The following is a 14,227-nucleotide window of genomic DNA, read 5'->3' on the forward strand; positions in this document are numbered from 1 at the left end:
TTCGGAAGAGAGACGAAGGTCCTATTGAAGAATAAGGCGATTTAGTTGAGGAAGACCACATCTGTTCTTATCGTTCATCACAGTAAATTCCGCATCAGAAGACAATTCACGGAATAGATCCCGGTATTTTTTTAATCCTATTATTCTAGTATGTTATAAATTATGAATTAGAATTTAATATTACGGATCTAACATCCAAAACATCACTATCTGATGGATTTCCTTACTGCCATTGTATACTTCTTCATTCCTCTAACCATAAATTGGATGATCAGGAAATTCCCACTTAATCCAAACAAATCGGTCTTGATGCTTTTGGGGGTATTTACAGTTACTAGTGGAATTGCAGAGCTTATGAGCTTGGGGATGTGCCCGCCTCGTTTCGAAACTGTTGCAGAAGTTTTAGCTTTTGTAAAACTATCTTCTGCCTGTGTGCTACTCGCAACAGTCTTAATGCTTTTCCGGCTAACTCCAGAATCAGAACAATTAAGAATCTATGAACAGACCTTGAAGAGAAGAGCTGTAGAAGTCGATCAGATGTTAGGCCATTTACGCGCCCAAAAAGCAGTGGACCTGAGATACAGACACATGATACAAGAGCTTAGCAGCTCTCCCGACAAATACGACATTTTGAGAACTGCTGTATCAGAGTTGGGAAAGAATTTAGATTTAGGAGAATGTGGTCTGTGGATGCCGACGGATAATGGGAGCAAACTTCTGCTTTGTCGAACCTTCCGCAATCAGATGACTGTAGGGATTGCCCACTCGGTTAAAGATTCAGTGGTACAGCAGATCTTTAGCAGTGAGAAAACTATCAAAATACCCACCACATGTCCATTGGCTAGGACCGCAGCCGTTGATGGAAGCCTCGTACCGAAGGAAATTGTTGCATCGAGAGTACCGCTTCCGAAGTTTTCCTTCGTCGAGTCTAATGGGTTGCTGGGTTCCAGTACTCAGATGGGTATGCAGTTGTAGTTTTGATGTTCCCTGTAGCTGGTGGTGGAAGAAGATGGCGTGAGCATGAAATGGAGCTCGTCGATTCCATTATACAACAGGTTTGAATAAACTCTTCATTTAGATTCTAGTTTACTGCCATCTGATACCACCTTTGCTTCTTGATACAGGTAGCCATTGCACTTTCCCATGCTTCGATTGTAGAGGAATCTATACAGTTCCACGATCGGCTTAGGGAGCATTCGTTTTACCTTGAAATGAAAGCAGAAAACGCAGAGAGAGTCCTCTGCCTTCATCGTGATTTTGTTACAATTATGAGCAAGCTGATGCAGATGCCAATGGAGTCACTTTCTGCTTCAACTTCTCTGCTGCAAGAAACGTCGCTTACCTCACCGCAGCACTTGATGGTGGAAGATATTTCTAGAACGACCCGTTTTCTGTCGGACATGATAACAGATGTTTCAGAATTTTTGGGCATTGAAGGCGGATCGATTCAATTTAATTTGAACAGTCTCAACCTTCACTTATTTTTGCAGGAGGTAAACTGTAACCATTCATGTTAGTCTTCTCTCCACTTCAGCCAGATGATATTCCTCGAAGGCCTGATAAAATTGGTGGTCAATACAGATAATCGACTTGATAAAGCCCGTGGCAGCCATAAAGACATTAGACCTGTCATTTCTGTTGGAAGCAGACGTTCCAGAGGTTGTTGTTAGTGATGCAAAACTTCTAAGACAGGTGATTCTAAATGTAGTCTCCAATGCTGTGAAGTATACCAGAGGGCAGAATTTCAATTTCAGCGAATATGGCTGGGCCAGCTATATTAGCAGACCTGGGAGACCCGATATTTTACCCAAGGTGGAATGGTCGAAGCTACTTTTTGGAAATGAAGGTGAAAACGATGATTTTTGCTTCCAGTACTAACAGAGAAGGCACTCCGAGTTAACAACGGTTTATTTTCCACAGGTTAAAGACACTGGAAGTGGATTTAGTCCTCCAGGTACTCCCATCCGCTTTGCTAAATTTACAGGTCATTTGATGAAGACGACAGAGGATACAAGCAGAATGCAGAGCTACAATGGCCTCGCACTCTCCTTGTCCATGAGGTACAGAGCTGCTCCAGATAAAAAATATACATTTTCTGTTAAAGTTTCCGAATTGATACAAAAAATTACAAAGTACAAATTTTAACAGCTAAGAACTTCCACTACAAAAAAGGCAGAAAATCACGAATAAGGATGTTCTTCATACCCACACACAGAGAAGGCTTACTCTCTAAAGGTGATATAAGCAGGATCATGGAACTTATGGGCGGCAAACTGTCTCTCCAAAGTGAAGGCCCAGGCAGAGGCTGTACTGATCGCAAGACTTGGCAGAGCAGATGCCTTGGAGAAAGCAGGACACGCCTAAGCGGGTTTACTGGGTTCACAAGCTCTTTCGACAAATCTAAAGGTAATGCTGATGATTTGTGTACTTTAGAATTTTCAAGCTTCTGGTTGCAATTATCACTTAATTAATTTAGCTTTCTTTTTTGTCATTATATAGTACATCGCCAAATGTCTGTGTTCTCGGTTACTCCAAAGTGTATTTTTGCGTTGTAGATTATTGATTCATGCATCTTAATCGGATCTGTTAAAAATTTCACGCTATTACCCCCAAAACAAAGCTCAAATTCAACTAGATATTTCTCATTTTTTAACAGCAATATAAATTTTAGGGCAAAAAAATATAATATGGAGATTGCAACAACAAAAGAGAATATAATCCCAGAAGGAAGATCAACATTTGGAAAGAAACGACTAAGGCGTTGAAATTGCAGAAAAAATTCAACCAGCAGCAACGTCTTCAAGGATAAAAACGCGACTAAAACACATAACAGAGGTTAAAAACTGCAAGATCAAAGGAGTGAATGCTTATATCGAATGCTCACAAGCGACGGGCCAGAGATGGACATGAAGCGTTAAGCTTGAAACCGATGAACATTGAGACTTCAATGTTTTTATGATTTTAGCGTCCATATAGATCAAACCTGAGACGGAATCCTCAAATCCTATTGCCCAAAGTAAAGAGAGGGGTATTTAATCGATCATTCAGATACAAAAACCAACAAAATAGAAAAAAAGAACCTTGTGACCATTGAAATTCGATAAAAGCGACAGGACAACGATGAAGGGCTTCTCTCAGACAAATGCCTCATTTCACATCATGGTTGATTGAATGGATTCAGACTCGTCATCAATATTGACATCACCGAGAAACCCTCACAAGAGAGAAAAACTACTATCAGAAGTAAAGAGGAAAAAGAAAACAGATGGAAAGCTTCAACAATACATACAGACATACAGTCCCTCCGGCCAGTATCGGAGGACACTTCCTCCGCAATGCACTTGAACGGTTTTACAAAACACATATTTATAGAAGAGAATTAGGGTTCACGAATCTTAAACGTGTGGATGGTGGGAACTGCGTCAGGTTGCCGTGGTTACCAAAAACCCCCTACTGCAAATTCAAATTTACTTTTTGTACCCGCTTGGTTTCTTTTCTGAAAGCTCTGAACCAATCCGTTTATAATGGGGTATCCGATAAGGCTTATTAAATTCGAACTTTCGCTGTGGCTAATCCCTACCCAATTACAACAGAAAAACAAAAAAGTCCTTCCAGCTTCAAGAGTTAAATAGCTGCCTTCGCTATTGCACCCTCAGGGCAGAACCAATACGAAAATTCATTGCGAAATGGGATGGTTAACATAACCATTGATCGGATAATTGAGATAGTATGTTGATCGGATGACTAAGATAACTGTTTGATTGGATGGCTGAGATAGATGTTTGATCATGGTCTCGTACCAAATATCTTTCGTATTGGATCAGTATAGATAAATCCTAATTTTTTGCTTCCAAAATGAATTAATGGAGTAGGCAACAATAAAATATAAAATAAATTTCAAAGGGGAGGTCCTGGCAGAGTCGTTCCAAAGGAATAAACCATATAAAGAAAGAACAAAGGTAAGGGAATTTCAGGGCCCTCTTGAACAATCCTCTGCTGTCTTGCTTGTTCCTGTTGTGCTCTTAATCGTTCTCAGATTTAAACAACTGCTTCCTCAACACATCATGCAGACGGCCAAAGAGCTGCTTTTTCACAGCTTCAAATGCAATTTCAAGCCTCTCTAGCTCTTCTATTGCGTTTAAATTATACAGAAACAGCCCGTAGTAGAGATCATAGCTATCCCCCCGAGTGTTCTCCACCAATTTCAAAAGTGACTCGTACCCTTTTGTATTAATGGGTGTTGATTGCAAACCCAATTTCCCCAACATCCTGCCCACTGTGTGGGTTATGAACTGGGACCCTGCAGCGTATCTGTCATGCTCCTCACAAGTCATTTCCTTCATATCGCACCCTTCTTGTGCGAAAATCTGCAAAAACCTGTCGCACCGATTAATCCTGGATTCTTCACTCCCAATTCGCACTTTCTGGTAGACAAATGAGAGTCCCCGCCACCCGTCTTTTCCACTTTCTGGTCCAAACATTGGGTGGGTGCATAGGATGTCGAATTCTGGAGGCAGTAGCTCGAGGAAAAGGTTTTTGGCGAATTCTTTCACAGAGAGGACGTCAACAAAAAGCGTGTTTCTCTTTAATCGCTGAAGGGGTAACGATTTTAGAACAGATTTAGTGGATGTTACCGAAGTGGCGAGAAGAATTACCTCGGGGTGCTCTTCGAAGAGATCGTGCGGGTCCATAAAGAAGGAGACGCCCATCTCGCGGGCAGTTGCCGAGTGATCTGCTCGAGAGAAAGCCAGTATAATATGGCCTTGCTTCACGAAGGTCCTTGCAAGGAACTGTCCGAAATTACCATATCCAACGATGGCAATTTTGAGTTTTGTGCTTCTTTCAAATTGGTTGTGGATATGGGATTCGTAATCATACGGCTGCGCAGCATCGATAGCTCTGATGCGGAGGGCTCGGTGGTGATGCTTACTCGGTGGACTGAAAGTGAGGCACACAGGTAGAGAATGTAGAGAGTAAGCAAATCTCGACAGACGTTTAGGAGGCGCGAATTGCTTGCTGTAGCCCGAGTGGAGAGAGGAGTTCAGGCTATACATGTTAATGGCGTCAAGAACAACGACGACTGGACTGGTAAAATTACTAGAGAGAACAATATAGCAAACAACTAGAAGGCAAAGCAACAGAATGAAAAATGTCTCAAACGATATAAATTGAAGAAGATTTTCAGCACAAACACACTTGCTTTCGGGTCACGGAATTCTCAAGTGAACTCCAATGAAGAAACATTGGAGACGACGATATAGGGTTTCTCTAGCACAATTGCCTGGTTTCACATCACAGTTGATCGGAGGGATTTCGACGAGTCTTGTCTTCAACATTGACACCACCGAGAAGCTCCAGACACGTGAATTAAGTCAGTTACAGTATCAACCCATCAGGAAAAAGAGGAAAAGAGCACGAACCAGTGGCGTCTACGGTTTAGATGGGATACCGAAAATCCTTTTTTCAGAACGAAGAATAATTTTGTGGCCGCTTGGTTCTACTGGCATCGTATCTGCTCATCTCGAGAGGATATTTTTATTCAAAAAGCGAAGTTATATTTATGTTGCTAATACATATTTATTACACAGATCCCCCCCCCTACTTGGCTTCTTCCCCCAAAAGAGGTCGAGCCCCTTGCCAATAGTCTCCCGCCAATAGCCTCCCGCCAATATGGATTTTTTTCTTTAACCTTTTCCTTGAAGCTCGATTTATAGATTTATGAAACTATTGTATTACAATAATACCCTTGAACTTAGGGTTTTGACCCTAGAACTTTAATCTAATTACATCAATGTCATCTCTATGAGATGACCCTTTATTTACCATCCTACCATCATTATATGTAGGCTTATTGCCTTCTCTTTGATCTGTGGGCCTTGAGCCTGTCTTCAAAAGCTCTTGGATGCATGAGTCTTTATTGGTCTTATGGGATTGAAACCATCTTTTAATACACTTGGATATGTGGATCTTCCTTGGTCGTGTGGGTTTGGGCCATATCTTCCAATACTATCCCTCAAGGTGGAGGTGAGAGAACAACACGAATTCCCAATTTGTTGCAAATGATGTATATAATCTTTGAATAAAATGACACATCTTCCAATATGTCTTCATCTTCCAATACTCCCCCTCACGCTGGTGCTATTGTTCATGAGGCCCAACTGGCATAATATCAGTGAGAGTAAATCACTCTTAGCTTCTAAGACATTGCTCCATACTCCAATCTTAACTCATACTGGATATAAAACACACTCCGTCTTTTGTAGGTAGAATGTCTATCGGCATTGCTCTGAAGTGTCCACCTCTACCATCATTCCCTCCACAGGACAATGACTCTCAAGTAGTAGAGTAATATATAATATTAATGATGGGAAGTAACATAAATGTAATAATAAATTCTTCCATCATGGACTCCCAACCACAAATAATTTTGACATTTTTGAGGGGGTATTAAGTTCCTTCGTCATGGACTCCCAACCACAAATATTTTTTATATTTTTGACGGGGCATTAAGTTCCTCCGTCACGAACTCCCAACCACAAATATTTTTGACGGGGACAAATAAATAATGGTATGATGCTTCCTCTTTTTCAATAATAATGTCTCATAAAAAGAGACACAATTACAGCAGCTGAAGTTGGCTTGGGCCCATGTAACACGAACCAAAATAATTTTTATAAAATGACCCATGAAATAATCCAATGTACATATCTGTACCAAATAATATACTGACTAATGAATAATTTGTCAATTCTTCAAAAATAATAATTCAGCCAAAGAAAAAATTTACTGAGTCGTGCCGAAATATGTAATAAACTTGGGCACATATACCAAGGCAAAAATAAGTGGGCCAGGTCAGGTTGACCTTGACCCGAGTTGACTCGGTAAGGAACATAACAACGTTTGCTGGGTTGGTTTCGGCCCGGTCCCGGTTGCGGCAGAACAGGCGCGGGCCAGCTGATTATTTCATGTTTCCTTACTGTCTCTTCTTGATCTTCCTCCCCACGGCAGAGCTAGCGCTGAGCAGAAACGGGACAATAGCGAGCAATCTCGGACGACAATCAGATAGTTTCCGGAAAACGAAAACAACAGCTGGTTCGAAAACAACAACGAGAATCGGAAAAAAACTCATTCTTAAAGAGATACGTATCTACCGTTGGCGGCGAGTGGCGAGCGTCGGTACAGGAGTTCTTGGACAGGAATCTTGTCCTGCACTGGTTTCGTTGACTAGGCTCGAACGAGGTGGGTGTCGGGCCTTCATCGGATTTGAAAGCTTCTTCTCGGAACCCATTAGGTTCCGGTAATCCGCACGGGCCTCTTCCAGAAGGTGGGGTTGGCAGACTCAGAAACAACCACCTTTCAAGATGCCGTCGTGATATCTGAGAGATAATCGAGCAGAGGAAGACAAAGCTTTCACGCTGGTGGAACAGTGATGACCTGGAATGACGCTGATCTACCGAGTTGACTTGGCTCAAATCGGATATGGGAAGAAGAAAAAAACAGCAGTGTAATACTGGGTAGCAGGAGAAAATGACCAATAAAATAAAAAAATCGAATTCCAACAACTATATTAAAAAACATCAATACGAGAGAAAAAAATAATGGGTTTCTGGAATCCTGAAAACCATCCCACGAATCCTGAAAATCAATGTTTTGATACTATGTTGATTTTTAGGACTCTATGAATTTAACTCATAGACAAAAAGGAAGAAAAACCCATTGGGAGAAAACTGGAGGAAGAAGGGTTATGGACTCTTTTCTTTAGCCCTTTCCCTGAAGCTCTATTTATAAATTTATGAAACTACTATATTACAATAATACCCCTGAACTTAGGGTTTAGGGATTTAACCCTGGAACTTTAATCTAATTACATCAATGCCATCTCTATGTGATGACCCTTTATTTACTATCCTGCCATCATTATATGTGAGCCTTCTCTTTGATCTGTTGGCCTTGAGCCCGTCTTCTATGTCTCTTAGATGCAATGGGTCTTCCTTGGTCTTACAGTATGGGCCCTATCTTCCAACAGTTTCTAATTCCAATCTCCATGCCCTCAATTTCAACTTTTCTTTCATTTCTTATCCTAATCTAACCAAAATTTCCACTATTGTAGGACGAAAATAAATCCCTATGTGGAGTAATGTAAAAAGATGTTGTTGTATCAATTATTCAAGTGGAATCCTAACATGTGAGTTTAACCCATATATCGGTATATACAATAAAAGTTTTAGTATTAGATGCAATTGTATTCATATCTTTTTTTTTTTTTTGTTAATCTTCACTTTTCCCTTTTTTATGTTCCCTTTTATATCTTTTGCATTCTCTTTTGATTTATTTAGTTTTGTTGCAATGATAATATTTGATACTACTTTTGGACTTTGATTTTCTTGTGACTTTTCATGGTCACCACCTCCATGGGTTTTAAACTTTTTTGTCTCCCCCAATTGTTTTTGTAACAAGTGCCTCTATCTAAGAGAGAATGACATGCGCTTGAATAAGGGATACAGAATGAAAATGATGGATCACAACATTCTCTCTTGAATAAGGGTTTTAGGGTCGGGTCAGGGTTGGGTTTCTTGGAACCTGAAACCGATCCTCAACCCTATCATGAAACACAAACTCGAAAAAAATTGAAACATCAAAACCAACCCAAACCCGATCCCTATCCCCAAAAATCCCATTCTTCTAAACACAACTTATGCCTATAAACCCAACTTAAACCCAATCCATCCTTGCCATGTCTCCATAAACTCAACCCATCCCCTCCCTATCCCTTCCACATTTCATATCCTTGTTCTATCCCCATAGTTTAGGTTTGTTTTTATCCCCACAGGTCAGGTTTGGGAAAACCTAACTCCAACCCGAAGCCTGACAGGTTTTTTGCTCACCCCATGCATGACCCATAAGGTAAAACACAAAACCTGAATCCAAGGGTTTTGAATCGGACGCAAAACCTGACTCAAATTCCCACCCCGACTCTTGAGTAATTACAAGAGGCTATAAAAAATAATGAAGAACACTTCAGGAATCCTTCACGTTATCAGTAAATATCAATAGAGGTGTACATTCAGAGAATAATCTCATTAGAATTCTTAGAGGAAATAGAGAAAAATCAGATCTTCTTAACTAGGAACTCTTGGCCCATTTTCTATTTTCTTGGCCCTACCGTTCTTCCTGTTTTTCTCCCCGGCGATCTCTTTCCAATTTTCTGTCTGGCTCAGCTACTGGGTTGGGTTTCAGTGGAATCAAGTCAAGTTCTCCATTTAGCCTAACCCGATACCTACCCCTCAATTAATGAATTGGGTCATCATATTGAAGTCAAACATTAAACAAACCCGATTATTAATCGAGTTAGGTGAGTTAACTCGTACCCAACCTTTTCAAATTGAGTAGCCTTCCACTCTATGTTTATATGAGCAGACACAAGGGGAAGGCCTTTCTCTATACCTTTTGCTTTCAAAGAGATGGATCAGGGAGGGTGGGTCCTCCACTTTTGCATCACAATGCTATTGAATTTACCTCCACTGATGCAGTGGTGGCTGATTGGGAAAGCATTTCCCTTGGAAGGATATATGATATAAACAAGATTATCAGCCACGAAAAGCAGTGAGTTTGGTTTGGCGTTGTTTTTTGTTTTTTAATCTTCGGGACTCGAAGCTAAGATGGCACAGAAGAGTTGAAGAAGAGGCATATAGCTGAGCAGTCATCTACTGCTATTCCTCGTCTTTTACGTCCCCAAGCCCGAACTGCACATTCCACCAAGCGTTTTGCTGCTTTTCCTTTATCTCCAGTTGAAGCTACTATTTCCACTGCTTCTTGGTTGGAAATCACATCCCATACCTGCAATCGATTAATGAAAAAACTAAAAATAACAGATAAAGATTATCAAATTTCATCAGATGTTGACTGTCCTGAAAAGCTATACATACCCCATCTGTTGCCAGCAGAATAAATTGGTCTTTGTCGGTGATATTTCGCTGTGTCACTTCCGGCATAGAAATTAGCCCAAAGTCCTTGACGCAATAGTCCCCGAAGGCTCTTGACATGGCCAATCCTGGTGTTTCCGCATCTGGCAACCAGATCCTATGCACGCCGGGTTCATCTTCTAAACAGAAAACACGGCCTTTGCACTGTGTTATGCGCTCAGCTTCTTCTGAGATAATTCATTACCAACCATATTTGTGAGAATTCAGAAAATTGGCACCCACTATTCTCAATTATCTTACTTTGGAGAGAAAAATTTGAATATTTAGGAAAGTTCACTGGGGATGATTCCAGTCTAGTGTCTGGTTCAAGCAGAAGCATTATACAGAGAGAGAGAGAGAGAGAGAGAGAGAGAGAGAGAGAGAGAGACATACGAGGTAAACCGGGTTTAAAGTCTACAGTAAGCTGAACTGGAACCAAGCTTCCATCCTCAGATGTTGTTGCCAAAACAGCACGAGAATCACCAACATTTGCAATGACAACAAGATCCCCCTAGCAAAAGAAGGACTTCCAAGTTACTTCTGGCAAATTTAAATATTAGAAACATTGTTCTAAGGATTGATATGGGAAACTGAAACTCCTCTTTCTTTCAATAGTTGCTTGGCACTGCATTCATTTCACAAGGCAAAAAAAAAAAACTATTTCCAGTATGGAGTTCCACTCTTAAAAACTTGCTGGGAGCCTTCACTTTTTTAATGAACTCTTAGTCCCTACATTCGTCTTGAGATCCTGCGAAAGGATCTGCCATACTCTGCAGTTGGTGCTCTTTAAAGGATTTCAATTCACCAGTACTTAACAACTGGATTTTTAACTTTTCATATTTTGAACTAGTAATTTAACCTGGTTGGGCTACTGACCCAGTCTAAGTCATGCTTGCCTTGTAGGATTTAACCTTGCTGGTATCTGTGCCAGGAGATTCAACAAGAGTCCTTTCTAAAAGGGTCTTCCCAAACACTTCTAAGGCATATAAGACAAAAGGTCCATGCTGGATAAATCCTCTATCCTGTCTGATTGATTGGATATCATGTGTATTGTGTATATGCATTATTTAAATTTCTGTCCTCCAGCAAGTCATGCACTTCCTAGAGGAGAAGGATCAACGAATGTCAGTATTGGAAGGCATAACTTAGTTCATTTGAGAAGCCTTATATGATTCAAGTCAGGTATCAACCCCAGATATTTGCTACCAGAAAAACAAGCATTAACAGTTTCCCCACTATGTGTTTGCATGTGGCTGACTGAAATTTAAACAAGAGATATGAATTCACGGAGAGGCATAATAATGGTAGGCAAACAGAAAATACTAATTTATCTATGGTGCTTTCTTTACTACCTGTTTGACAATAGTTAAAGCAGTGGTCCCACTGTAGAAGGAATCAAGATCAGGCCGCAGCTCCAGCTCCTTGTCTACAGCAGCACAGGTTCTAATATAGGATTGCTTCCAAATGTCAAACCCATTCACACCCTTCTCTTTGTCTAAGTCGCAATCAGAAGTGATGGGAGTGACAGCAAGAGTCTCCTGCCAACTGCAGAGGAGAGATGCAGGAAGAGACTCTCTGACTCTTTTGGCAACAAAATGACCCCATGGACCATGTCCATCAAAGACACCACAAAACATTATGTCCTCTTGGCAGCCAAATTCCTATCAACAGATTTCAAACCTTGGTCAATATAGCCCAAGTGTAGAAAGCCAAAAGAGATTGAAAAAGAAATAACAATGGTAGAATAGCTCATCCCGTTCAGTGATAGAGCCATGACATGTAAGAAACTGAAATGTTTACCAAATTTAGCTTGCAATGATCATGAAATGGATCCAGAAGTGCACAACTTCTCAATCAAGAACATGAAAAAAGATGATGAAGGATAAATTTTTTTTGAAAATCATCAGCTAAATCAGTATCTGCTGCAGTGAATAAAATTCTCCCTGACTTATACTCTGCTGTTAAACTGTACACATCATATAAACATCCACACCCAAGATTGAGGGAATATCTTCTTCTCATTCTTACAGCTGAAATTTGCTTTTCTGTCCAAATGAGAACATCCCAGAAAAGTCTCACTCAAAATTGGAAGTGCTGAATTTCGAATAAGAAAAAAAATAAACATGTTCGTGACACAAAGATTAAAATCGCTGAACATCAACAAATTTCGTATTAAAATCTAACAAAAATAAAGTCAGAAGCGTCATTAAAGGTCCCGAGAATGACACGAATGAGCCAATATAAACTCCTAAGAACAAAAGCAAACACTAAAACAGAAAGAAAACTACCTGCCAAACGAGAATGCAATCCTGATTTATGCCTTTCTCTCCCCTTTGCGTGAAAGTTGATGCGAAACATTTTGAGTGTTCACCGTTGACACTGCCTGAAGAACAGAGTATCATATCTTTCTTCTTCGCATCTTTCGCCATTGCATCTGCAGCTTCCCTTCCAAGTTCATTTGAGTAGTTTTTCTTTCTTCCTCCAGATAATGACTTAGCCAGCCCATTGAACAAAGACGAGAAGTGTCTCATTTTCTTAATTAGTATAGCAAGTTCCGATCCAAGGGCCGGAATTCAGATTGCACGACGTTTCCTTTGAGCTCTGAGGTAGCAAGTTTCCAGTGAAGTTCGATTAAAATTTGACAGGAAAAAACAGCGCGTGCAAACAGAGAAGGAACATCATTTGTTATAAAGAAAAACAGGAATTTACAATTATTGTTGACATAAAAAGTGAAAGTGTTTCCGCCACACTTACATGGAATTCCAACATGAGATTCTCTTTTCCAACAGGCACAGAATCAACCTTTAAGGAAAAAAACAATCCATCAGAGTTGAATGCATATTCTAACTTTGTTCTCTGAAGAATTGCAGCAGGTAACACACGCACAGATACAGACACACAGACACGCACACAAAAAGCTAAAAAAAAAAAAAAAAAAAAAAAACTTCATACGGATCATAAAATACCTTTCCCACAAAGAGCTCCAGTAGGAATCAGAGTTTCATGGACACAATTTGGAGCTGTCGCCGGATTTGAACATGTCCGAGCAGGCTTCCAACGGAATCCAGGCGAAATGCACTGATATTGAAAGGATTCAAAAGCTCAACTCCACGAGACTCCATCTTTTCCCTGTACCCAAGCCACGGAGACGTAATTATAAAATCCAGTGCTGGTACGGTTACCTCTCTGCGAAATCTTAAAGTCCGCCTTTACGGAAAAGCTCATAACAGGCACGGGCATTTCTCAAGCACAAGAAGACGGCTCTCGTCTGCCATCAGGCATCAGCTATATGACACCATATATTTAAATTACCATACTACCCTCAATTCGAACAGAAAATTCCAGTCTGAAAGCGAAGTAAAATAATTAAAAATATGCCCAGCCATCCAACGCCCTATCCCATCTCCCATCAATGGCTGAGGGACTAATCTTGATCATCAATTCCAGATGGCCCCGCACCGACCATTAAATGGCAGCCATTAGATCAAGGAGACTGGACGGGCAGGTTTCTAGCAAGACCAGTTCTTTCTTGGCGTCGTTGATAGGTGGCAGATGCAGATGCAGCAGCAGCAGCAGCCTAAAACTGGAATTCGAATGATTAAATACTGACAGTTTCCATCATATAATCATATTTAACAATTAAAACATGATTAATCGCAATGATTATAAAAACAGTAAATCCGGTGGATTAATTAAGGATTTGTCGAATAATGTATCCTGAGGCGACCGTACCAACGTTCCATCTCATCCTTTTAAGTCTTTCCAAGTTCCAATAATACAAAATTCACATTCTCGGCATACGAGGATAATATCATTCATAATGGGCAATTAGCCGTAAAATATTGAATACACGAAGAGGAAGAAACCGTTCCAAGATCAAAAGGGTCGTCATCGAAATCTACATGATTTTTTCCTTTTTTTCATTCCATTTTTGGATCGATCTGAATGGATGAAAAATACTGGGTTTTGTGAGTGGATTAATATGATTGCAGAGGGAGCATGCGAAGCAGAAAAGTCGTAAATGGTATAAAGTAGTGAAATGATTAGTGATGAAAGGAAAAAATACGAAGACATGATAATGGAAGCCATGATTGAGATGGAGATGGTGAGGGGTTGGGGTGGGTCAAATGGAGTTTCAGCTGGAGAGGTCTCAATCTCTCGTAATAGAGCGGTGATTGTTTGGAATAAACGATGCAACTGGTATCGAAATTAAAGAATAAGAGGGCTGCTACCAATCAAACAACAACGACAACCATGATGACGAC

At 40.4% G+C, this 14,227-nt stretch overlaps 3 protein-coding genes and 1 non-coding gene across 5 annotated transcripts; 1 reads left to right on the forward strand and 3 right to left on the reverse strand.

Moving 5' to 3' along the window:
* Nucleotides 1-213: 213 nt before the first annotated feature.
* LOC137956924 (probable ethylene response sensor 1) lies at nucleotides 214-1,585 on the forward strand. Its single transcript, XM_068804593.1, has 4 exons — nucleotides 214-783; nucleotides 951-1,055; nucleotides 1,125-1,493; nucleotides 1,535-1,585. Exons 1-4 carry the CDS (start codon nucleotides 214-216, stop codon nucleotides 1,583-1,585), a joined length of 1,095 nt encoding a protein of 364 aa, XP_068660694.1.
* Nucleotides 1,586-3,129: 1,544 nt separating this feature from the next.
* On the reverse strand, nucleotides 3,130-3,210 carry LOC137957399 (small nucleolar RNA SNOR75). Its single transcript, XR_011113367.1, has one exon. It is a non-coding gene; the product is annotated as a small nucleolar RNA SNOR75 (small nucleolar RNA).
* Nucleotides 3,211-3,797: 587 nt separating this feature from the next.
* On the reverse strand, nucleotides 3,798-5,496 carry LOC137956828 (arogenate dehydrogenase 2, chloroplastic-like). The gene has a single exon (XM_068804465.1). The coding sequence runs from the start codon at nucleotides 5,052-5,054 to the stop codon at nucleotides 4,023-4,025; it is 1,032 nt and encodes a 343-aa protein (XP_068660566.1). The 5' UTR covers nucleotides 5,055-5,496; the 3' UTR covers nucleotides 3,798-4,022.
* Nucleotides 5,497-8,998: 3,502 nt separating this feature from the next.
* On the reverse strand, nucleotides 8,999-13,201 carry LOC137956397 (probable protein phosphatase 2C 34). 2 transcript variants are annotated; one of them, XM_068803884.1, is made up of 7 exons: nucleotides 12,929-13,201; nucleotides 12,717-12,764; nucleotides 12,251-12,563; nucleotides 11,315-11,623; nucleotides 10,356-10,473; nucleotides 9,927-10,147; nucleotides 8,999-9,837 (listed from the first exon to the last, which is right to left on the reverse strand). In XM_068803884.1, the coding sequence occupies exons 3-7, from the start codon at nucleotides 12,491-12,493 to the stop codon at nucleotides 9,655-9,657; spliced, it is 1,074 nt and encodes a 357-aa protein (XP_068659985.1). In that variant the 5' UTR covers nucleotides 12,494-12,563; nucleotides 12,717-12,764; nucleotides 12,929-13,201; the 3' UTR covers nucleotides 8,999-9,654. The 2 variants fall into 2 exon arrangements, with proteins under 2 accessions (XP_068659985.1, XP_068659984.1); XM_068803883.1 differs by having other exon boundaries at nucleotides 9,000-9,837; nucleotides 9,927-10,150.
* Between the last annotated feature and the right edge of the window lie 1,026 nt (nucleotides 13,202-14,227).

The sequence above is a fragment of the Aristolochia californica genome, unplaced genomic scaffold, assembly GCF_029961685.1.
Source record: "Aristolochia californica isolate CCGP_79_NKW_82.1479 unplaced genomic scaffold, dmAriCali1.0.hap1 SCAF_2, whole genome shotgun sequence".
Lineage (NCBI taxonomy): Eukaryota > Viridiplantae > Streptophyta > Magnoliopsida > Piperales > Aristolochiaceae > Aristolochia > Aristolochia californica.